The 25,074-nt window shown below is 38.5% G+C and overlaps 1 protein-coding gene across 3 annotated transcripts in view; it reads right to left on the bottom strand.

The window, feature by feature from the left end:
• Nucleotides 1–9,050: 9,050 nt before the first annotated feature.
• dennd4c (DENN domain containing 4C) overlaps nt 9,051–25,074 on the bottom strand; it is a 74,513-nt gene continuing 58,489 nt past the window's right edge. For all 3 annotated transcript variants that reach the window (XM_004910862.4, XM_002935667.5, XM_004910863.4), the window contains exons 24-33: nt 24,685–24,865; nt 23,802–23,911; nt 20,732–20,907; nt 18,937–19,119; nt 15,231–15,411; nt 14,579–14,824; nt 13,646–13,763; nt 12,045–12,198; nt 11,793–11,857; nt 9,051–10,958 (exon numbers count right to left, since the gene is read on the bottom strand). In XM_004910862.4, coding sequence (XP_004910919.1) covers nt 10,822–10,958; nt 11,793–11,857; nt 12,045–12,198; nt 13,646–13,763; nt 14,579–14,824; nt 15,231–15,411; nt 18,937–19,119; nt 20,732–20,907; nt 23,802–23,911; nt 24,685–24,865 — 1,551 coding nt within the window. In that variant the 3' untranslated portion in view covers nt 9,051–10,821. The remainder of the gene's footprint in view (nt 10,959–11,792; nt 11,858–12,044; nt 12,199–13,645; nt 13,764–14,578; nt 14,825–15,230; nt 15,412–18,936; nt 19,120–20,731; nt 20,908–23,801; nt 23,912–24,684; nt 24,866–25,074) is intronic.

Raw genomic sequence — 25,074 nt, 5'->3', positions numbered from 1 at the left:
CAATGACAATTTAGAGCAGTGTCTCCAGTGCCCCCAATAAACTGACAGACTTATTTGAACATTAATTAACTGCACCAATTATGTGAGCTACTTATTGCACAGCAACATCAGCTTTTTATATTGGTATCGGTTTACTGAACAAATATCTCCTATGTGAACTTTTCCACAGTGATCACTGGGCCCCTAAACTATTGGAAAAAGACATTTACTATATATTAAAGTTGTTTATCAGTCAAAGTCCTACTGGGCCTCCAATAGTTCCAGGGCCTCCCAGCAGCTGCAGGGTCTGTTTCCTGCTCTTCAGTTAAGTATTTTGGGGGCTTGTATCATAGTAGCTGTGGTTAAAATGCACACATCCATCAAGTTCAACCTTTTGTCCTAGCAAAACCTTCTTACATTGTGTAGCACACAAAAGAGGCCTGGCCAAAAAATTTGGTACTACAAGCTTGTGGTCATGGGTGACAAATAACTTGTACAAGGCAAAGTTTCTGATGGTGGCCCCGATCAGGAGCTTAAGGGATGCACACAGTACTGATAACTATAACATAAGACATGACAGTTACTGAAGAACAGGAGTAGGGATGATGATAATAAACTGCAGTAATGCACATGGTACAAATATACTAACCAGCAGCGTTATAGCAAGACAGTAACAGACACATACATATCTCCTAACACTCCTCTTTAAACAGGGACACTACAAATGCATTGCACAGAGCTGTCAATCAAATCCAGATGGTGCAACAGATTTTTAAATTATTAACATTATTATTAACACTTATTTATAAAGTGCCAACATATTCCGCAGCACTGTACAATAAGTGGGTTTCGATATGCTTCCAGTGTCTCACCTTCCTACTGCGTAGCACCAACTGTAGAGGCGCATTGTACAAACACCAGAAAATGGTTGGTGCACGTGGCCATAGGGCAATAACACAATGAAAGTGAAGCAGTTGATACGTTGCAGTGTAGTGTTTGTAATTCAGTCTTTCCAGGCTGGACCCAGTGGATGTATAACAGGTAGTAAGCAAATGAAGCTGCAGAAGCCTGTCGTTCTGTTAGGAGCACAACCAGGGATCCTTGCACTCTTTTCTACTCCCACATATTTTGAAAGGCTTACCCAGAACCTTAATTTTGGCAGGATTTTTCAAGCATTTGCAACTCCAAGGATCTAAAGGCAGAGGAGGCTGGAAAATGAGCATTAGTCAAAAATAAATGGAATGGAATAAAATACAGGATAACCAAGCATAAAAAGTTCAGTGAAGAAATGCCTGTGATCCACAAAGCAACCCCACCACCTGGAGAAGGGAATACCACTGCTACATGAACACCACCCATGTTAAAGCAAGTGGAGCAGGGATGCCTTGCAGGGAGAGACAGACAGAGAGGCTGAAAGTCCTCTTTTTTGTGAAGTTGCCATAATGGGAGTAGCCCAAAAGAAAACATAAGCTTGAAATCAGGCACACCTATTAGAAAAAAGGAAATCGAGAAGTCACTCCTTAAGGTGTTTTAGGTTATTCATTATGCTTTTAATGTGTCCTATCAGCTGCTAGGAAGGTGGAGATTGCTCATAGATAAAGGTTGCCATGGATAGCCAATTAAAGGCTAAATAACTAAAGGCTGATTATTAGCCTTAATCAGACTGACCCATGACTTGTATTTAAATGCCATCAGCTGACCTGGATATGAACAATATTCCTATGAGCCTGATCTGCCAAATCAGTGTGGTTGTGCTATCAGTATGTTGGGCCATAATGTACTTTCATCTGCCCTTGGTTTATTTTGCGCCTCGACTCTTCGTGTTTGAGGTCAACATATTCAGTAGCGCAACCCAAGTTTCAGTGATTTAGAGAGAAAGATGTGAAAGGAACCACTTTCCCCAGTTTGCTTTGTACATGAGGTGCATGCATGCTGTTTGCCATTAAAGAGCACAGAACCAGGTCTCAAATGATGTGTTTTTTTTCTCCAAACATTTGCTTTGTTCTGCAGATTTGAATATGGCAGTAGTGGCATTCTGCAGTTTGTGCAAGTTTAGATCAATCAGTATTATTCTAAACATGTAAAAGTATGGGACCTGTTATCCAGAATGCTTGGGGCCTGGGGTTTTTCAGATAAGGGATCTTTCTGTAATTTGGATCTCCATACTTTGTCTACTTAAAAATCATTTAAACATTAAATTACCCAATAGGACTGTTTTTTCTCCAACAAAGATTTATTATATCTTAGTTGGGATCAAGGACAAGGTACTGTTTTATTAATACAGGAAAAAAAGGAAATCATTTTTAAATTTGAATCTATGGGATATGGCCCTCTAGTAATTTCTAGATAACAGGTTTCCCTGATTACGGAGGTTTTCCAAAATATAGTGCTGTGGCAGACTGGTCTAGCCAAGTACAGTGCGATGGATAAAAGCTAAATATAGTAATGAGGAAACAGCTATGTGGCATGCAGCAAGTTAAAGTTCATATGGACACTAGATATTGACTAACTGTACTTTCATCAGAAATGAGACAATCAAATGCTAAAGTTACAGCAGTGTTGTGTAACTGTCTGAGATTCAGGGAAATCATCCGATCGTGCGCTGCATGGAGCAAGTTAGAGCCGAGCCACCTTTAGATTCACATCATAAAAATATTAATTGCACAACAAACCATTACAGCAGTGCAATCATCCTGTCATGTTTCTAAACTCAATAGGCAGGGCAGTGAAGTCACCTTACTGTGTAAAAGAAATGATGACAAGCACAATTCTTGTATGTTGCCTCCTTATTACATGTTATCAGATATTCTGTTCTTTCTGTGCCTTAAAAATGAAATTCAGTGGGGTGGAATATGTAATGGGGGGGGGGGGGGGGGGAAGATGAATTTATGACAGCTGCAGCTCTGTAATTGGGGGTATGAAAATACACATTCTCTCAAGGGAAGAGGCTAACTTTCTGTCCTCAGGCCCTGCTTTGTAACAGCACAGGCACAAGGGGCAAGGTTAGGTACTTTATGCAAACAAGACACATACAGGTCCTTCTCAAAAAATGAGCATATTGTGTTAAAGTTCATTATTTTCTGTAATGCACTGATAAACATTAGACCTTCATATATTTTAGATTCATCACACACAACTGAAGTAGTTCAAGCCTTTTAGTGTTTTAATATTGATGATTGTGGCATACAGCTCATGAAAACCCAAAATTCCTATCTCAAAAAATTAGCATATTTCATCCAACCAATAAAAGAAAAGTGTTTTTAAAACAAAAAAAGTCAACCTTCAAATAATTATGTTCAGTTCTGCACTCAATACTTGGTCGGGAATCCTTTTGCAGAAATGACTGCTTCAATGCGGCGTGGCATGGAGGCAATCAGCCTGTGGCACTGCTGGGGTGTTATGGAGGCCCAGGATGCTTCAATAGCGGCCTTAAGCTCATCCAGAGTGTTGGGTCTTGTGTCTCTCAACTTTCTCTTTACAATATCCCACAGATTCTCTATGGGGTTCAGGTCAGGAGAGTTGGCAGGCCAATTGAGCACAGTAATACCATGGTCAGTAAACCATTTACCAGTGGTTTTGGCACTGTGAGCAGGTGGCAGGTCGTGCTGAAAAATGAAATCTTCATCTCCATAAAGCTTTTCAGCAGATGGAAGCATGAAGTGCTCCAAAATCTCCTGATAGCTAGCTGCATTGACCCTGCCCTTGATAAAACACAGTGGACCAACACCAGCAGCTGACATGGAACCCCAGACCATCACTGACTGTGGGGGTACTTGACACTGGACTTCAGGCATTTGGGCATTTCCCTCTCCCCAGTCTTCCTCCAGTCCGAATGACATGCAAAAGTTGCTTTCATCCGAAAAAAGTACTTTGGACCACTGAGCAACAGTCCAGTGCTGCTTCTCTGTAGCCCAGGTCAGGCGCTTCTGCCACTGTTTCTGGTTCAAAAGTGGCTTGACCTGGGGAATGCGGCACCTGTAGCCCATTTCCTGCACACGCCTGTACACGGTGGCTCTGGATGTTTCTACTCCAGACTCAGTCCACTGGTTCCGCAGGTCCCCCAAGGTCTGGAATCGGTCCTTCTCCACAATCTTCCTCAGGGCCCGGTCACCTCTTCTCGTTGTGCAGCGTTTTCTGCCACACTTTTTCCTTCCCACAGACTTCCCACTGAGGTGCCTTGATACATGCTAATTTTTTGAGATAGGAGTTTTGGGTTTTCATGAGCTGTATGCCAAAATCATCAATATTAAAACACTAAAAGGCTTGAACTACTTCAGTTGTGTGTGATGAATCTAAAAAATATGAAGGTCTAATGTTTATCAGTACATTACAGAAAATAATGAACTTTAACACAATATGCTCATTTTTTGAGAAGGACCTGTACATAACAACACTTCTAGTTTTCTTCTGGAACATCCTTTTTTTCCCTGGCTTTCAACTTTTCCTCCCTCTCCCTTTAACCTGTTCCTCAGTTATGTACTTATCTCCCAAATGTGATTGTCTTCACATTCAACTTACCCTTTTTGGAGAACTCCCACCCCCTAAATTATACTTCACACTTCCTTTCTTCTCTCACATGTACTATCCCTCCTTTATATTAATCTATGCTTTTCCCCAATCTCACAAGTAGTTAGTTATGGCCTCCACTGGCATGTCTGCCTCCAAACCATTGTACTATTAATAGCCTTCAGCAGTTTGTCTGTTAAGCTAGATCCTTGGTCCTGTTGCAGTTGCCCCACACAAAGTATTAAATGCTTTTAGGGGGGGCAATTTAAGCCTCCATAATGGTTTAAAGCTATTAGTAAAATGCACAGGTGACCTGCCCCCTTCATATGTAGTGCTTGCAGTACGAGATGACTTTTATAAGGCAGCATGCAAAAGAAAAAAAGGAACTTTCTTTACCATAAAACTAAAATGGAATTCTCCCCACAGGAACAGAAGCATTTTTTTAACCCACACAACTTGCTGAACTGTAGATCTGCACAAATTCTCTCCATTAGCAACTTGTACTTTGATTCTTGGCATCATGCAGGGGATGTGCAGCTTTGCAAGTCTGACTGATACACATGAGAAAAAGCTACATTAGGAAATTAACTAAGCAGCCTGAAACCTATTCAGTGTGCAAATTATAATGTAAAGCTTAACTATAACTGTGAAATTCTAAATTAATAAAGTACAAATGGCACATAAGTATCCACGGTTTATTTAAAAAAAAAAAAAAAAAACCATGTCATGGAGCAATGTCTTTATACTTCATATATCTATACAAAATTCTCATAACAAAACATGAATTGTAGAAATTCAGATCTGTCCAAATGTACAAAATGAGAAATACATTTCCTCAGACTACAAGCATATTATGAGTATAGGAGATACATTAAGGTCTGGACAAAGTGCAAAACTCATTGAATTTTTTTAATCTTAAATCAAAAAGGTAAACATATCTAGACTCCATTACAAACATTGGTGTAGTTAGAGTAATCCTGGTGTTCAGCTCTGAAGGCTTCATGAACTTTTGCTGGATTGAATTTGCATTCCCCATTTTTAAAGCACGGCTAGAATGTCTATTTTAGTGCTAAATCCACCAGCACACTTCTGTATGGCCAGTGGTACTGGAACTGACAGAGGCTCTTGTCTTGCACAATAGAACACTATTAAAAGTTCATGAATGTTTACATGTTACAGCTAAGAACATTTTCTAGGAAGGCACAGGTTCTATTCAGACAGGTCACAGATTATGGCGAGGAACATCTGAAGCAGCTGAAATGTGGATACTAAGAACAGTAGGGAATGTACATGATAAACTCAGGGTGAGAGGACTTTAGAAATTAAAATACATGTACAATGATTGTACCTCTACACAGCTAAGGATATCTTCCAGGGGAAATCAGCCATTGTATCTGTAGCAATACAGATATGATTAGAAACCTGAAGTATCACTTTCATGTATTAAGTGCTTGTTATTAACAGCAGGAAGTGCAAACCACCTTTGGATTTCTTATTTCAGGCACAACACCAGACCGCAAGGCCTTTAGAAAGTCAGATATTTGAGTTATTGGGCAGAACAATCAAATGGGTTTATCTGTAGCTAAGATGTACATTTAAGAGTGCCTTAAATGCCTTTTCTGTTTGGAGATGTTAATTTTATATAAAATGCAACTTTACGCTGTTCGGTTGTTGGTAAGGGACCGAAATATAAAAAGGACGTTTCTGATAAAACCCAATCAGCCACTAAAGTACTGTTTGTCCCACATGGAAGTGGGTTTCATGTAGTAGTATCATAACCTATAACAAAAAAATCATGCACTAACATATTGCATAAACTAGATTAAATGTCAGAATGGGCAAGTGTAATGCATGGTCAAGGTTTTGGTAAAAATGCCTATAACAGATTGCAAACTATTGCAAAAGAATACAAAGTGCTGTCAAGACCACAAATATTTAGCACAATGCTCTCATAACTAAGTGACATCAAAACAGATGTAAAATAACATTCTGTTTGGTCAAGACATTTCTATCTATCCACTTACAAGTTATTTACAATGGTACAATCCCCCACTTTAGATCAGAGTACACAGAGTACACAAACATTTAGCTTAATAGGGGCTGCCAATGTTCGAAGCTGGCTGGCTACAACATTCATTTTGGAATCTTATTGCTAAGACAACTCCTTTATCAGCAAGGCAGGTTAAATACAGGGGTGGGTAGAATCCTTCCTCACAGCCCTACTCCTGTGCCATAACCCACTAAGGCAGTGCTGTCCAACTTCTGTGGTACCGAGGGCCAGAATTTTTCCGACCTACGTGGTGGAGGGCCGATAATGGAAGCCAGTTTTGACCACTCCCCTTTTTGAAACCGCACCCACTTGAAACCACACCCATGTTATCACATGACCATACCCATATTAATGGTTGTAGTACAGCAAAAACCTGCCATACTCTGCCTGCCCTACCCTGCCTGTGTGCCATACTCTGCCTTTGTGTGTGCCATACTCTGCCTTCCCTACCCTGCCTGTGTGTGCCATACTCTGCCTGCCTACCCTGCCTGCGTGCCATACTTTTACTGTGTGTGCCATTCTTGGCCTGTGTGTGCCATACTCTGCCTGCCCTACCCTGCCTGTGTGTGCCATACTCTGCCTTCCCTACCCTGCCTGTGTGTGCCATACTCTGCCTTCCCTACCCTGCTTGCGTGTGCCATACTTTCACTGTGTGTGCCATTCTTGGCTGGTTTGTGCCAAACTTGGCCTGTGTGTGCCATACTCTGCCTTCCCTACCCTGCCTGTGTGTGCCATACTCTGCTTGCCCTATGCTGCCTATGTGTATGGCACACACAGGCAGCCTACAGTGACACAATGCTGGCACTGCTCCTACAGTCTGCACAATAACTATATATTAAAAAAACTTTTTAATTGCAGTACCACCTCAGTATATGTTCTTTTTGTAGTATGCAGGGTTTATTTGTGGGTTTCTACTGCTCCTGAGGTGTGAACAGGTGAACAATGGGGGGTGATTACAGCCTGAGCCTGAGGTGTGAACTCTGCAGGGGGTGAACAATGCAGAGATTAAAAGGTGTGAACAGTACAGGGGATTACATATTTAAACAATACAGGGGGATTACAGCCTGAATCTGAGGTGAGAACCATGCAGGGGGGGCAGTTAATCACAGTACTGATACCATTTAAAGCTTACACAAGAGTAAGCCATCAAAGCAGCCAGACAGGTGGGGGGCCACACAGAGGGGGGTTGCGGGCCGCCAGTTGGACAGCACTGCACTAAGGCATTTGAAGGCTATGACTGACTAAGGCAGTTGTTCTCCTCATTTGAGGTCCAACATTTGGATTGCTATATTTGACCTTCAAAATGGGCTTCTGGGAGTGTCATGAAAAGCAAACAGGCTCTCTCCATAATCTGTCTTTGGTATGGGCCCCAAACCAAGACTCTAAGGGCTCTGGCAATTTCTGCGATTTGCCGAAATGGCCTGCGCAGCGTGCGCCATCCCACCGGCGACTTACATTTTCGCCGGTGGGATGGTAGTTCGGGGAGATTAATCGCCCGTGACAAGGGAGATTTGTTGCGGCCGACTAATCTCCCCGTGTGCCAGAGCCCTAAGCCCCACTCCCAGGGAACCAATGCTCTAAGGGCAGGGGCTGGTGGAACTGGCTGGCCAGGCACACTACAGACATACCATTAACAGCAAAGGTTGCAGCAGGAGATGTCAGTGTATACTAACCATTTAAGAACCTTTGCCAAACATGTAAATTGCACATTGACATTTACTTTACCATCATACAATTACCATTTTGTGTGACAGTGTTTTGAAAAAATATATATAAATGTTTAAAGTACAATGGATTTGGTTTCCCATTCCATCCCTCTATTAACTATTATTTTGGACACATATAAAAGAAATTTAATTGTGATGATAGTGCCTCTATATTCTATGAAACCTAAAGCATATTACAACAGAACTTCTTGCCACGAAGAACAGTACAGCATTCAGCCAAAAACATAGGCATTAGGTTTCCAGCTTGCTTGTTTAAGGCAGAACATGAAGAATTTGCATTGTATAATAAGAAACAAGGTTCATGCCACCATTCGTCAAGCCCTTACCACACAGGAGCTATAGGATTAACATTAACTTTCTCATTTCTACCAATAGGCATTTCCGCTTTGGGGAAAAAAAATTCACAATTGGTAGACTGCAGACATTAACGCAGTCCTGCCCTGGCTTGTTCTAAAACATATGCAACAACAGTAATATGAATTGTTGCAAACTGCTTTCTATTGAAGAAGAAAGAGAGAGATAGAGAAATTGGCCTAAGAGTTAGTAATCATGCACTGAACAAGAGAACATATCGCTATGTGGGATATTGCAAGCCCTAACTCCTTGTTTTCAGAAGGGGCAATCTAACAAATGTACTCTCAAAAATAAATGACATGTTTCCTCTGATACTTCCAAGCAGAAGAAAATAAAGAATGATACTGCAACAAGGCTGACTGAGGCACACATATATTCCGGCAGAGGATAGCCAAAAAGAAAGGACTTATAGACTTCTATAATCTCCTGTTATGTCCTAGCCTTGATTGGTCCTCCCACATCACCCATTATTCTATAAGAGAATGCTTGTACCATACAAACGTCCTCCAGACTTGGACAGTCCATCAATGGCCAAGTGTTTAGGTTAAGCATACTCTACAAAATCAGACAATTGCTTGCTTACTTCATAGCAACATTTAAATAATTGGGGCTAGTGGCCCTACTGGCTAACAACCATGTTTGCATTAAAACTAATTCCTCTATATTTTCTTTTTTTTTTTTTTCCATATTTCAAGTTACTGAATTAGAACTTACATTTGCTTTCAGCTTTTTACTGCATAGCTATAATTATTGTAGTGGCTCGTTTTGTGTAGAACCAAATGAAGAATGTAGTGTTTTTTGGTTAAAAGACAGGACTAAGTCAATGATGTGATTCACAGCTTGACTGCATACTCATACAGAGAAACCAGGCCAAAGCTAAATTTATCAGAAAAACAAATTCCAAAAATGAATATAGAGATTTTGACTAAAATTCAATCAGCATATTAAACAGAATAATAAAAATAGAATGGTGTGCAAATTAACGGTAGCTACACAAGCTGAACAGGCCTTGAAGGTGCCTCAGACTCAGATGTACAGGTCTGGAACAGATTAACCATACATGTAAAGTATCGGCAGTGGCAGAGTTTACGGTTAGACCTTTAGATTTAGGGTGTCTCCAACATTGCCAAAATCATGTTTGCAGTCACCTGCAGTTCACCTTGTGCTTTCGTGGAGAGCAGAAATTTACAGACTATTTTAAGATACCACAGTGGACCTTTGGTATATTTGAATGGGACAGATGAAAAAAAGCTGCTTTTCTAACAGTTACAGGATCATAATAAGACAATTATGGATATTTCTCCTTGCATGACTTGCCTTTCAGAGTTTGATGCTGATACTGCTTGTGAGAAGCTTCATGTTATTACATGGTTAAGGCAACAGTGATCTTGCCACTGGTACACTTTCTTGGGAGACTATGTACAGTAATCTAGTTTTATTTCAAAATAATTAACAGTATGGCAGGTCCCACTCATACCACAATAAATACAAAGGAGTAGATCAGATATTATAAATTGCATATCCTAAGCCTGTGTGTTTTTATGAAACTGTTATATGAAAAAGTAAAATGAAACACTATCTGTAAATAAGGCATATTTTCCCTTTAAAAGGCTGCATTAAGCATTGGTCAAATACCTGTATCAAGACCAACAGACTTAATATAAGGCACGGTATCTTTTGGAGTGTAAACAACTGGTTTAAAAATGCTTTAAAAGCCTTCTACCAATCACTTGAAGTCCCACTGCTCTGGTCAAACCCTGCAGTTGGACCAATTAGCAAATTATTTAAAATAGTATTGCTTAAATTATACCCTTCTTTGTGACATTCAGATCCGGAACAAAAAAAAAATGTATATCTGCATTACAAAGACAATATTGTTCTTCATTGTTTTCTACAGTAGACTATTTCCCGTTGCATGCAGAAAAATCAGTACATTGCACAAACTCTTCTGCTGAACATCGCTGCACCAGTTGCACACCTGTATGGGACTCTGTTCAGAAGAGAGGTGGCGTAGAAAAAAAAAAGAAAGGCTTCACACTCCTTGAATATCCTCCTAGTTATGACTGGTCCAAATACATGGATAAGACTGATATAAAATAAAACGCAACTTGTGGTCTATACAATGACTTCAAGTTCAGAGCCCAAGTCACAGCTCTTACGCCATCCAAGGGACAAACCAGAATCCTTTAAAGACTACATCTGCTTTCATATTAGGGGCGCTCCAAAGATACTCCTGCAGCATTCCACCTTCTTGCTTGGAGGCTGATCAATTTTCTGCATTTTTTGCTGCATCTCAAGAGGGAGCTTTTCATAAGCGATTCTATATTCATTGTCAAAGGCCTCTGTAATAAAAGGAAATAATGGATCCCCTTTGTTAAGGCTGTAACTTGTTTTCAGAATTCACAGTGATCTTATTACCAAAAGTAAAAGCTTAACTTAAGTGCCTTGGCTAGAATCAAACCTAAGAACCCCAGCACTGAAAAGAAACAGTTCTACCCATTGCACTACTATGCTGCTATTCTGCTTATTAGCAATTGCTTCTAAACACAGGAAATCTTATATGCAAAGCTCATGGCTTTCAGAACCCATAATTAATTAAGTTTCTCTAAAATAAAGTGTAGTAACGGAAAAACTATAACCCCAAACAATGCAGGTCTCAATAAAATACATTGCATATACAAGTTCATATGTAAAACCCTGCTTAATATAAATAAACCATTTTCATAAAAATATACTTTTTTAGTAGTATGTACTACTAGGGTAATCCTTAATAGAAAACTGCCATTTTAAGAATGAAGGGCCGCCCCCTGGGATCATAGGATTCACAGTGCACACAAACAAGCCAAGGCACACATACTGCTAGGCCCCATCAGCCAATTAATGGACAGAGTTCTGCCTTTTGCTTCCACACTTCAATCATGTGATCTGATCTGAGAAAGCACACAGCCTATCACTAAATGGTGAATCAAGGTAAAGTAAAAGCATGTAAAAGGCCAATATTTACGGATATATAAATTCCAGTTTGGCAAGATTCTTTAACAGGTCACTTAACATAATATAAAGTATCTGTTGGTTAAGTATTCATTCTGGGGGTATAGTTTCTTTTAATGATGAAATACAAAATATTCATATTTTGAAATGTAGTCATTAAATGTCTTGCTAATGAACCCTCTTACCTATGTCGATATTTTCTCTTCCAAGAGACACCAAAGAAAGGTACAGTATTTCTCTATACAAGCTCCTGTTAAAAAAAAGAAAAGAAAATAATCATTAATTTAAAGCATACATACATGGCCTCTTGTTACAAACAATAAGTATAATGTTTTGTTAGTAGGGCACAAAAATACATTTCAAGATTTTTTATACTAGTGTTGTACAGGGGTTGGGGTTGAGCAGACAGATATTCTTTATTTTTTCTAAATGTTTACCTTTGCCTCTTTCCAGTTGTGCTGCATTTCTGCAGGAGCAGGCTGATAGGCCTAAGGACGTCATTATGCTGGATACTAAGCGTAATGCTTTCCAGTAAATTGTTGGTGCTTTGTTGATCATATGGGATAGGAGAAGCCTTCTTCTTGATATTGTCTATTGAGAGAACCAGAGATACTAAGGTTAAAAGTGATAAAGCTTCCATGTAATACTTTAAAAACAATAAATCTAAATCTGTTTTTTTTCCTTCTTTTTTAATAGGTGCTAGTTAAAAACTGAATTGGTTTATTATTAATTTTCGCAAATCTAAACATGTAAATTATGGTTTGGATTTGGTTTTGGATTCAGTCAAATTCAAAATGTATTTATTTGATTCATCTGTACAAATATTGTCATGACCAGTGGCTGTGAACAGGGCTGCAGTTCATCTGTATTTAAAGGCTCCACTGTCTTTGTGTACCATACAAAAACGGTTTCTAAAAAAAGGGTGCGACGGCCCACTTCCCAACAATGGGTGATGTTGTACAATGTTATATAACAAAGGGGTTTGGTAATTACATGTGCAAATAAATCATAAGTAGGAGGGCGTTAACTGTACCATCAATTTCCTTTCTCTTAAGTCAGCAACAATAATGTATAATAATAAAACTGTCTGTCTGTTATTCTCTTCTGGAGCCTCTAATAGTTGGTGCTTTTTTTACATTGCATGTACATTTTGAAAGTATAAAGGCAATAATTTAGTGACATTTATTTCAACAGCTAATTTTTTTTTTGACTCAAAGTTTATTGAGTGTTTGAGCAAAGTTACATCTTGCACAGAAAGTAGTAAACATTTTTAGATATATAACAGTAAAAAATTACAAAACATATCTTTAGTCATGTACATTTATGGAAGGTTTTAGTTCGCTTATTTCAATATAATCTAGATAGTGTTACATTGTGTTGGGTTGGAGGCAAATATATCTTAGAATTGAGTAGGCTTTCATGTGTTTGATATCGTTGTGGATTGGGCATTGCGCCAGGGATCCCAAATTAAGGCTTGTTTGTTTTTGCATTCCGGTGTGGCATCTATCATTTTTTCCATTGTTTCTCTGTAGTTGACTTGTTGGATTAGGTGTTGAAGGTTCGGGGTGGCCGATTGTTTCCAGAGTTTTGCGATGAGAGAGAGTGCTGTATTGAAAATGTGAAATAAAAGTTTTTTGTTTGGAGCTGATATGTCCGGTGGGTATAATTGTAGCAAAGCTATTTGAGGTTGTAGAGGTAGATTCCATCCCAATTTTTGTTTGATGAGGTTAAAGACCTCTATCCAGAAGGGCTTTACTGCTGGACATTGCCAGCACATGTGCAGAAGTGTTCCTTGTTGGCCGCATTGTCTCCAGCATAGAGTGGGATATTGTGGGTTGATTTGGCTTATTCTTTTGGGTGTCAAGTACCATCTGTGTGTTATTTTTGTGTGCACTTCTATATGATTTGTGCAGTTGGTTGCTCCTTTGTATGCTGCTAATATTTCCTGCCATTGTTCCGTGGTGATATGAAGTTTTTCAACAGCTAATTTAATAGATAAGTTAATGTTTACAGTAAAAGAAAAAAACAAAGCTCTTACCCAGGGCTCTAAATTTGCTGTAAAGGGGCTCCCCGGGCTCCTGGTGAAGGTTTATGTTGTCCCACAACAGTTGTATATAGACTAGCTTGCTGTCCTGAGATAGAGATGATAGCGGGAGCTGCAGATGAGAGAAGGTGACAGTTCCATAAATCACACACAGACCTGCAGCTATGAGGGTGAAGACACACTGGGCAATTAGTAGCAACTACTTTTTCATGGCTACTAAATGCCAAAAAATACCCTGCCATAGACAATACTGAGAATTGCCTCTGCTAAAACATGTTGAGACTGTTATCAGTAAATGATCAGCATTGTCTATTTTAGTAGCCACTACAAGTAGCTGTTACTAGTAGCTCCATGTGTCTTCACCCTGACTATTGACCAATATCTGCCTCGTAGCACTGTAGAGCTCTGTTAGGCAGCAGTATGTTGGAAGTTGCCAGTTCATGTTTTAAAACAAACTTGCTGCATGGGCAAAGTTTACATTCATACTATATGGATTCCTGGGAAAGAATGGTTACTCAGCCTTGAGTTTGAAGAAATGAAGCGAAAACCCTACTCAAACATTACTGCTATTTCATGTTTGAGACAACGGCTCTGCTTTGTTCACTGAGCAGTTCCATGTGCCTGAAACAGCTTAGCAATATCTACATACAGTGCCCTGAGAACCTGGAACACAGCATCAATACACAGCTGCAAGCCAGATTGTCTCTTTTGTTAGCAAAAAAAGAATTCAAGACCCCTGTACAGCCTTGATTTCATTTTATGTCAGGAGTAAGATCATTATTACACTAATATCGTTATAGGAATAAATTAAAACTACAATGAACTCAATAATGAAGGAAAAATCTTGCAAAATATCATATCTTAAAAGAGACACATTTGTGATATCACCTTAACTGCCATAAGCCCCAGAAATAAGTCAGCAGGTACCTGCACCCCTCCATTGCAGTGCTCAGATGAGAGGATGAGCCCTGGCAAATTGCTGGGCAGGTCCAAACGTCTAAAGAACCAAACCAGGTTCCAGAAGATAATAGGATGCTGGTTAATAAAAGTGGATGTGTAGATGACATGGTCGCCCTCATTCTCCAGCAAAGATTCCAGCTCCTTGCGTAGGACAAGGGGACTAAGGTAGGGGACGGAGACAGGAGGAGGGTTGTGCCGCTTTTCCAAAGGATCCTAGGTTAGAAGACAAAGTTTACACTTTGTACAGAGTACATTACTGATATTTCTCTTTTACAGAAATACTAAATAATAACAGACCCCACATTCTGACAACTGGCAATGCAGTAAAAATCTGCAATCCTTGACATCCAGACATCAGTAAATATAGCAATCTTACTAACTCCCTTCTACATAAAAAAATAACTTGGAATGCTGAATGTTCTGCAATGCATATTTTATATTACAACCACACATTTCTATGTCGGTGATTTTAAATCACTATGGTGTGCCAATATTACAGAATTTACAAAATATGAAGGAAAAAGGTAAATGTAATTAATTATTGAACATGATACATTCTAAATGTGCCTTGGTCTGTTAGCAGGGATAATAAAGCTTATGGCATGCAGGGAGAACCTACCACAGCTTCTTGCAGGCTGTTGGGAAGACTGACAGTGGAAATTCCATGAGAAGGCCTTTGGGATAAGTCAATGTTTTGTAGAGGCCCTCCTACGCTGTGACTCCTAGTCAGTGACGCTCCTCGCTTTGGTGCATTGTTTGTCTCAGAAGACTTCATGGTTCCATCTTCTTCAGCCTGGTCACTGTTAGAAGTTAAAAAACAAACGAAAGAATGTTTTGGTTATAGGGTAGTAAATGTTATATTGTGACACTATGCCCTGCTACAAGATAGGGTAGGGCAGGACAGATAAAAGATCTGAAAACATTTTGCACAGTAAAATGTTTAGGTCTGTAAACTCATATAACAGTGGAAAATGGATGTTTAATACAAGTATTGGAACAGTTACACAGTGCCAAGGTACCCCAATTTGCACGGCAGGGAGCACAAAACTAGAATTTAGCATATTGTTCCTAATTGTAGAAAAAGAAAAACCCTTGCTCTGCCAACCTCCAGCTTGAGGATTTGGTATAATGTGTCAAATTAATAGGCATTGATAATAGGTTCTGCATATTATTTTACAAAAAACAAAATAGTTTTTTTCTGACACTCAATTTTAACCCTTTAAACGCTGAGCACGTAGCTCCTACATGCTGGCATAAAAAGGCGTTAGGCGACACGCACGTAGGAGCTACGTTTTCTTTATCCTGCGCTCGTTTTCTGTGCTCGGCGCTTAATCCGAGCGCAGAGAACAATCACAGGATAAAGAACCCCCTAGAGAACGAGCAGAGGGGGGTAACTGGTGGCCCCTGGGGCGCGATCGCCCAGGGGCCCCATAGGAAACGCCAGCTCTCTTCCTTCTTCCTGCGCTCCCCCCCTCTGCTCCCCTCACTTCCTGTGCCGCCCACTGAGGATTCTTCAACGCAGCTGCTGCAGTCCCTGGGTCTGATGTCTCCCACCAGCGATCTCCAGCATCTTGACATGGGGTAGGTGTCACAAACACACACATATTACACTAATACACACTTATACTTACACACACACACATACATTTTTGGGAGGGTTTCACACCTTCACAGCACTCACACTTACTTGCACACACACACACAAAACACATTTTGCCATGCGTACACACACACTTACACACTTACGTAATTTTGTAATTTTTTTTTTTTATTGCATCGTTTTTATTCTTGCCTGAAAAAAATGTTTTATTGCCATTGCGGATAGCGTATTCGCTAAGCGCACTGCGCAATACCTTTTGTGTATTATTTTGGTGTTTTTATTACATTTTCTGTGATTTTGGTGCATTTTTAGTCATTTTATTGCATTTTTAGTCATTTTATTGCATTTTTAGCCATTTTATTGCATTTTCAGTTATTCATAGTTGTTGTTCGGTTGACTTTGTCTGTAAAACTAATTTGCCCAAGCCAGAATACTCAAACTGTGATTCTGACTGCAGATATCACTAGGAAAAAAACCCATTGATTTTATTTTTTATTTTTTTGGATTTTCATATTGTTCTTTGTTACTTGTCTTGCACATGGACATTTTGTCTGCTTTATTTCCATTTGGCTTCCTCTGTACCCCATGTAGTTTGGTAAATCTAGGCATATTGGGCATCAGACTGTTCAGCAGACCCCTGGCATTCATATTTAGAGTGTTATGTTGGTACATTATGAAATGTGGTGGTACATAATGGGGCAAAATGCAAGCTTTGTGCCAATTTTCAGAAATGTCACAAAAACCATTCTGTTTAGGATAGCTTTGTAGCTTGGTAGTTTGCAGTAGAAAGATGTATTTACCCATTTTTGTTTTGTCAGAATGTGTACTTTCGGAAAATGTATGGTTTTCTAGGGTCTCCATACTGTTAGGGGGTCTTATGGCACATAATGCACATACCGGGTGCAAAAATTGCCGGAGCGTCATATGTGAAAATTTATATGCACTATTTTTATTTGGGTGCCCCTGTACTCCGCATAGTTTGGTAAATCTATGCATATAGGGCATCAAACTGTTCAGTAGGCCTCTGATGTTCCTATTTGGGGTGATTTGCCTTTGTAGGCAAGAAATTGTGTGAGATAAATGCGGCAAATTGCAACATTTTTAGGCAATTTTCTGAAATGTCATAAAAACCACTAACATTAGGAAAACTTTGCAGATTGGTACTTTGGTGTAGAAAGGACTCTTTACCCATGTTGGATTTGTCTGAACGTGTACTTTCCAAAAATATATGGTTTTCAAGGGTTACCCTACATTTCTGCAGTTTCTATCCCACATAAAACTGCCATGTGTTTATGAATTAGGTAAAGGTAAGCCATGAAATTAGTGTGCACAAGGTATATTTTGGGGTCTCTAAGTGCCATGTGCTTTGATAAACCTATGTACGCTGGGCATCAAACTGCTCAGTAGACCTCTGGGGTTCATATTTTGGGTGTTTTATCTTGGTACATAATGACCTATAGAAAATAAGATGATGCATATTGGAGGTTTGAGGTTATTTTTGGAAAACCTTTGCGGCTTGGTACTTTGGAGTAGAAAGACATGGGTACCTATTTTAGATTTCCAAAAATATATGATTTTCTGGGGTGAGCGTACTTTTTACCAACTTTATCCCACACAAAATGATGTAAATGTGTTGATTTTGCAGAAGCTGAAATGACAGAAATGATGGATCATATGGGGGTATGTTCATATTGGGGCCCCTATATGCCACATACTTAGGTAAACCTATACATATTGGGCATCAAACTGTTCAATGGACCCCTGGCATTCATATTTAGGGTGTTTTATTTGGTTACTTTATGACCTGTAGGAGATAAGATACTATAAACAGGAAGCTTTGAAGCGATTTTTAAGAAATTTCACAAAGTTGGATAAAAGCCAATAACTTTAGGAAAGCATTGCGACTTGGTAGTTTGGAGTAGACAGACAGTTGTACCTATTCTGGATTCCATAGAATCTGTTCTTTCTAAAAATGTATAATTTTCTGGGATAAACCTTCTGTTAGTGGAATTTTTGGACCTTGAAATCTAAAGTATGCAGCTTTGTGAAGCAGTGCTTTGGAAATTTGGTAGTGTACTGCTGGGAGTTTTTGACCGATGCAAGTGAAAAATCTCCATAAAACTATATATAATTGGTATTGGCACGTTCAGGAGACTTGGGACATTCCAAATCGGTTGTATTTTCATGCATAAAATCATTTTTGTTTCCGGTGTATGTGTTTATATTATAGAAAATATTATTTTTTTTCATTTTTTAGACATTTAGAAGCCTATATCTTGTTACATAATTGGAATTACAGAAAAATTCCACCATATTTTGAAAGCTAAGTTTTCCTGGGTAAACTAAAAGTCCCCCCAAGGAAAGGCCCCAAAAGTTAAACAGTGCAAAATGTTCAAAAACTGTCTGGCAGTAGAAGTTCCACTTTGTTCAAAACAGCTGGCAGTGAAAGGGTTAAAGCATGAAATGATAATAGATCTTTGTTCTTTCTGTCCTTACTAAGTCCTGCTTTAACCCTTTGTAATCCAGAGTGATAGGGGCTGATTTATTAACGCTCTACTTTTGTGGTGGAAATTAAAAATATCAAGCAAGTGTAAATAAAAAAAACAAAAAACTTTTTCTGATGACAGAGCCACTTGTTAAACAAGTTTATGCAAATTATTAAATGAAAAAGTGTTTTGTTTTTTAAGTTTTCTAGTTAGTTAGTTAGGTGTATGTTATCAGTTACCTCTGCTGAGTGTCTGTATTACTTTCCTCTGCTGTGGTTTGGGGAGTAGTGGAAGATTCCCCAAAGCTGATCAGGTCACTGGCTGTAGATTCTGATTGCAGTTTACGCTCTGACGAATCTGCCATTACCCGAAGGTTACTGCCATGAAGACTGTCTCCTGAGTTACTTGGCTTAAGAAAAAAGCTGAAACAAAAGAATGTGCTTACTAAAACAGTGCTATATGGATATTAAATATTATCATTTATTTATAGAAGTTAGCAAGTTACACAGCGCTAGCATTAGATTTAAAGTGATACCACAGTGTGAGGAACATGTCACATATGGTGTTTTATCTAGGTGTGTTTTTTAGCCCTAACAAGTACACAGTCAAACTTAATGCATTTGAAATACAGCTCTTCCTAGCGATTAAACAGATGAGCCTGACATTTGTTGGAGATAAGTTTTACTGTTTTGACTGCTTTGGATCCTCTGCTATGAGACAATGGAACCTGCAGTAGCACACACATCTTAAGTCAATCCGGGACACAGATTCAACTATACATGTTCCTGCTAGCAGCAATTACAGAAGAAGTTTGGAAGCAGTGAAAGATGGCACCTGTTAATTTAACCCTGGTGTGCAACTCAGAATTTTTATATAAGGCACATACATAGGGACACTTCAGACAGGTGTTACAGGGAGAGGTGGTCAATGGAGGGGGCCTGAGTTTGGGGGCAGGGATAGGTCCCCCTTAAAGGTGAAATAAAGCTTTACAAAGAATTATGCTACATACAGTATTATGTTTTGAGCTTCTTAAAGCAGAACTAAACCCTAAAAATGAATATGACTAAAAATGCCATATTATACAGAAAACGAACCGCACCAGCCTAAAGTTTCAGCATTTCTATAGTAGTAATGATCCAGTCCTTCAAACATGTCACAGAAGCTCACCATCTTGGATTTTGTTAAAAGTGTCTGTGACTCTCACATACTCAGTGTGCTCTGGGCAGCTGTTGCCAAGCTAAGCTTAGGGGTTGTCACAAGTTATCAAGCAAAAATTGAGGACTTCCTGTCATAGAAGCTGATGCTACAGGGCTGATTATTACATCTTGCACTGGTATCTGCCAGCTGTAACTAAATTACTTACTAATCAGCCTTATATTGTGACATTTATATTCTATATATACAGTATATTTTGAGTCAGTCCCTAAGCTCAGTAACTGACAGCAGCACAGAGCATGTGCAGCAATTCAGCAGAAAAGAAGATTGGGAGCTACTGGGGCATCTTCAGAGGCACATATCTTCTCTGCTAAAGGGTTGAGTTTGCCTTGGGCTGGTACAGAAGCCCAAAACATAATGTGCAACATTTCTGCCCTACGTCTTTAGTTAGGCTTTAGTTCTCATTTAACTATCATGGGATGACCACAGCACTTTAGCATAGAAAATGTATGCCTCCAAAGAAGCTCCAAGTACTTTAGAATCTTCTCTAACAATTCTCTGGGCTGTTGTTAGTTACCTATGGGCAACACCTGGGCATTTATGTCCTTTTAATTAAGAGTGCACCACCTGTGGGAATGAGAGTATATTATTACAAAGCTAATTAGTTTTTAATTTAGATTTGCATTTCCTGACAGCTCAGAAACCAGCTAATTTTCTGCTTAATTCTGCTTTTTATTCTGTTTGACTGCCAATTAATTATCTTCATGATAAGTAAAGCATGCAGGAATATAGTTTGTTTACCCCATGCTATGTTCTAGCCCTTACATTTGCACATGTAATTTAGCAAACTCATTTTGCAGAAAAAACTAACATACAAACCTTGCAGTACCACGAAGGTCTTTAAACTCAATATTAAGAAGTGGTAAAAAGGGTCTTTTACAAAAGGGACAAGTAGTATTTAAGTTTGAGTCATCAAAAGTCCATCCAGCCATTATCTCTTCATCATACACAAGTGCATCACAACCTCGGCACTGAGAGCAACTAGACATCAAGACCTGCAAATCAAAGATGCAAGCATGACTTAAAAGGTCTAGGGCCAACAGTAACATAATATTATTTACATTTAAATACTCTCCTAGACAAATAAATAAACATAATTTAGAAATCACCACATTTAGAGATACTTAATGCCAAAAACAAAATACTTGTTATATTGGTGCCTGATTGAGTCTAATGCAGCTCTAGCATTAATCAAATATTTGACACTGTCACTGGGCTGCCTGCCACAGACATAAACTTGTGATGAAGACTGGCAGATCTTGGCCCAAAAATTCTAAATTTGTGCTTTTATTTGGCCAAATCCATCTTTCACTTCAATGGCAGACAGTCTCAGTTGTAACAGGCATTTCTCCACTGGTATGTCAGCCTAATGTGCTAAAAGCCTTAGGCCAGTGGCACACTAGGCTAGTAAGATCATTGTTATTTTCCTATGGTAAAATATTGATGATCAACTACAGTCACTGCTTCCCATTATATGCAGGACTTGTGGTACCGATATTCAACCTGAAATGTGAATTTCTTTGGTTATACCTTTTCCTTTCGTTTTACAATATTATAGGAAATGATCAGCAGCAATTGGCCAAATTTGCTTCCAGGACCATTCACAGTAAATATTGGAGAGTGCCTTAAATGTACTCAACCTTCCTAATGCCGCAACCCTTTAATACAGTTTCTCATGTTGTGGTGACCCCCAACCATAAAATTATTCCTACGGCCATCAGAAATATGTGTTTTACGATGGTCTTAGGCGACCCCTGTGAAAGGGTCATTCAACCCTCAAAGAGTCGCGACCCACAGGTTGAGAACCGCTGCCTTAAAGTATCCCATAATATGTTGCCTTGGGATTTGAAAGGAGACCCAGTCCTCTGCATACTTATTTGGAACTGGAAAACTAAGATATACGGAATGTGTTAACAATGGACTGTGCGAGCAATGTAAAAGACAGCGAATTGCAACAATGGATACATCTGTCTTAAGCAGGTGGATTACAGCAGTTCTGGTATTTATATAGACTTCATGGTATTTGGAATTCATAGAAATATTACAGGAAACATGACGACTTGGAGCCAAGGCTGTGTAAATTTGGGGCTGATATTAGCTTACCTTGTGTGTATTATTTTGCTTATATTACATACATAAAAAAAGTTTTGTGTTCACTGAGTGTGCTTTAATGCAATGGTTCTTGCAATTATACACTTTGACCATGAAAGGAAAATATATATATAGTATATAAGATAAGTGATTTACCCCTCTAAGAAAGGAACAAACTAGTAATTTACATATTATTACTACAAAATAATCCAGTTCAAAAAGACAAAGACAAAAATGCACTAGTTGGAGTATGGGTCCAGGTGCCCATGGCCCAGACCTTCATTTGCAGTGACTGACACAGGCTGTAACCCAATTTTATTCTGCTTTTATGAATAGAGTGCCATTTTATGACCGGTCACTTACTGATTATGTCACTTTTGAAGAAGCCCTGGGTGTTTTTTCTATTTGTTTTTATATTAACTGGCATTGTTTGCGTTTTTGTACTTTTGTGGTTGTAATTTATATTTAAAGGAAAACTATACCCCCTGAATGAACACTTAACCATCAGATAGTTTATATTATGTTAAGTGACGTATTAAAGAATCTCACCAAACTGGAATATATATATCAGTAAATATTGCCCTTGTACATCCTTTTCCCTTGATCCACCATTTAGTGATGGGCTGTGTGCTCCCTCAGAGATCACATGACCAGAAATAATGCAGCTCTAACAGAAACAGGAAGAAGTGTGGAAACAAAAGGCAAAACTCTGTCCATTAATTGGCTGATGGGACCTAGCATGTATGTGTGCCTTGGCTTGTTTGTGTGCACTGTGAATCCTATGATCCCAGGGGGCAGTCCTTAATTTTTCAAGTGACAATTTTCTATTTAGGAGTACCTAATAGCACATACAGGTTTGGGACCTGTAATCCAGAATGCTCGGGACCTGGGGTTTTCTGGATAAGGGATCTTTCTGTAATTTGGATCTCCATAATTTAAGTCTGCTAAAAATTATTTAAATATTGAATAAACCCAATAGGATTGTTTTGCATCCAATAAGGATTCATTTTATCTTATTTGGGATCAAGTAAAAGGTTCTGTTTTATTATTACAGAAAAAAAGAAAACCATTTTTTAAAATTAAAATTATTTGCTTATAATGGAGTCTATGGGAGATAGACTTTCCGTAATTCAGAACTTTCTGGATAACAGGTTTCCGGATAAGGGGGTGCCATACCTGTACTTCTTAAACGTATATTGTTATGAAAATGGTTTATTTAGATAAAGCAGGGTTTTATATGTGAGGTTGTTTATGCAATTTATTTTTATAGAGACCTACATTGTTTGGAGGTATAGTTTTTCTTTAATAAGCTTTATTTTAGAGAAACTTAATTATTTAAGTTTAATTTTGCTACTGGATATTTATGTAACAATTACTTAAAAAAGCAGCACTATCAGCAAAAAACGATAAACGTGACCTATACGTGACCATTCATGCAACTCTAACAAGTAACACCTGTTTTGAAGAGTTGCATGATACTTTGGTAATCCTTTCAAAGTAACTCCGCAGCATTCACACCTCTGTGAGTTTCAGATGTCACCTCTCTGAAGAGTTACAAAGTGCCATTGTGATTGGATTAGTGGAAGAGTATATATGCTGAGGACTTCCCATACCAGTCAGTTGAACTGAAGAAGCTGCTTGGATGAGTAGTGAAACGTCTTCAATGATTAATTAACAAGTCCAGTTGCTTTAGATTTATTTATACTAGATATAGGTGACCTATAGGTAACTTTTTATGTAGATGAATATTCTGAAAAGTAATTTTTTCATGTCAGCATCACTTTAAAGATTTACTCACCTCCATTGCCCAGTTCTGAAATATGCTTGACAAGCTGGTGCTGTGAGAGGATCCTTGCTCTGATTTTTCAGACTCTAGAACCTTTGATGCTTTCCCCTGTACAGATTCATCTATAATCAAACAAAAGGTAAGCTATTTATATATTTCCATATAGCTAAGCTAAGATACAAACGCTTAAAGAAGTTGTTCACCTTTAAATTAACTAATAATATAATCTAGGCAGTGATATTCTTAGACACATTTCAACATATCTTAATTTTTTGTGTTTTTTTTTATTTAGCTTTTTGCTCAGCGGCTTGCCAGTTTGGAATTTCAGAGCTATTGGTTGCTAGGGTGTTTACCTTAGCTACCAGACAGTGGTTTAAATTAAAAGAGGGACTGAATAGAAAGATACATAAAGAAAGTAACAATCACAATAAAACTGTAATCTCAAAAAGAAATAATTTTTGACTATCTGGGTCAATGACTCCCATTTGAAGTGGAAGGCATATAATTCAAAAACTATAAAAAAAAATAAATATCAGACCAATAGTAAAGTTGAAACAGGACATTCTATAATATACTAAAAGTTAAAGTAAAGGTGAACCATCCCTTTAATTTATTTCCTGAATATCCACATCAGCTCAGTAAATTACATCCTGCTAATCTCTAATATTTAACTAATAAAAGGTTTTAGCACTTCTACGACTTGACTCCAGAAATAGTTTAGTGCTAATATATCTCAAACTATATGCAGTAAATAAATAAGAGAAGGATACATGAGCAGATGGGTTTTAGAGCTTATCTTACATTGCATTTAGCTGTTGGCTGTGGAATATTTTGCAGTATTCCTATGCCAAAGAGAAAAGAAGAAAAATCTAAATTGCCCAATAATGAGACCTACTTAAGTAGCTGTGCTTGCTTGTGTCTCCACTGCTGCTGCTGCCTAAGCTGGTATTGCTCTGTGTCAGCTCATTGCCAGAAAGTCCATTTGAAGGCATCTTGAAGGAAAGATTGTCACCAACACCAGACTCTTGAGGTCTTACAGGAAAGTTAGACTGACCTCTCTGACTTTGACTTTCCTCCTAACAAATTAAGAAGCAATATCACTTAAGTGTCATCATATATTAATCATTCATTTAATTGGGTTTCCTGTGTGTCAGGATTTGGCCACAAAATTCTTTTCTATACTGATTAAGAATTTGTAGCTCTTATAAGAATAATGACATTGGTTAACGTGTCATTAAAAATATTTTGTTTTATATTTTTGATTTATTAAAAAAAAAACCCACAA

The sequence above is a fragment of the Xenopus tropicalis genome, chromosome 1, assembly GCF_000004195.4.
Source record: "Xenopus tropicalis strain Nigerian chromosome 1, UCB_Xtro_10.0, whole genome shotgun sequence".
NCBI lineage: Eukaryota > Metazoa > Chordata > Amphibia > Anura > Pipidae > Xenopus > Xenopus tropicalis.
Note: the sequence above shows the minus strand (reverse complement) of the source record. Positions and strands in the feature narration are given on the sequence as shown.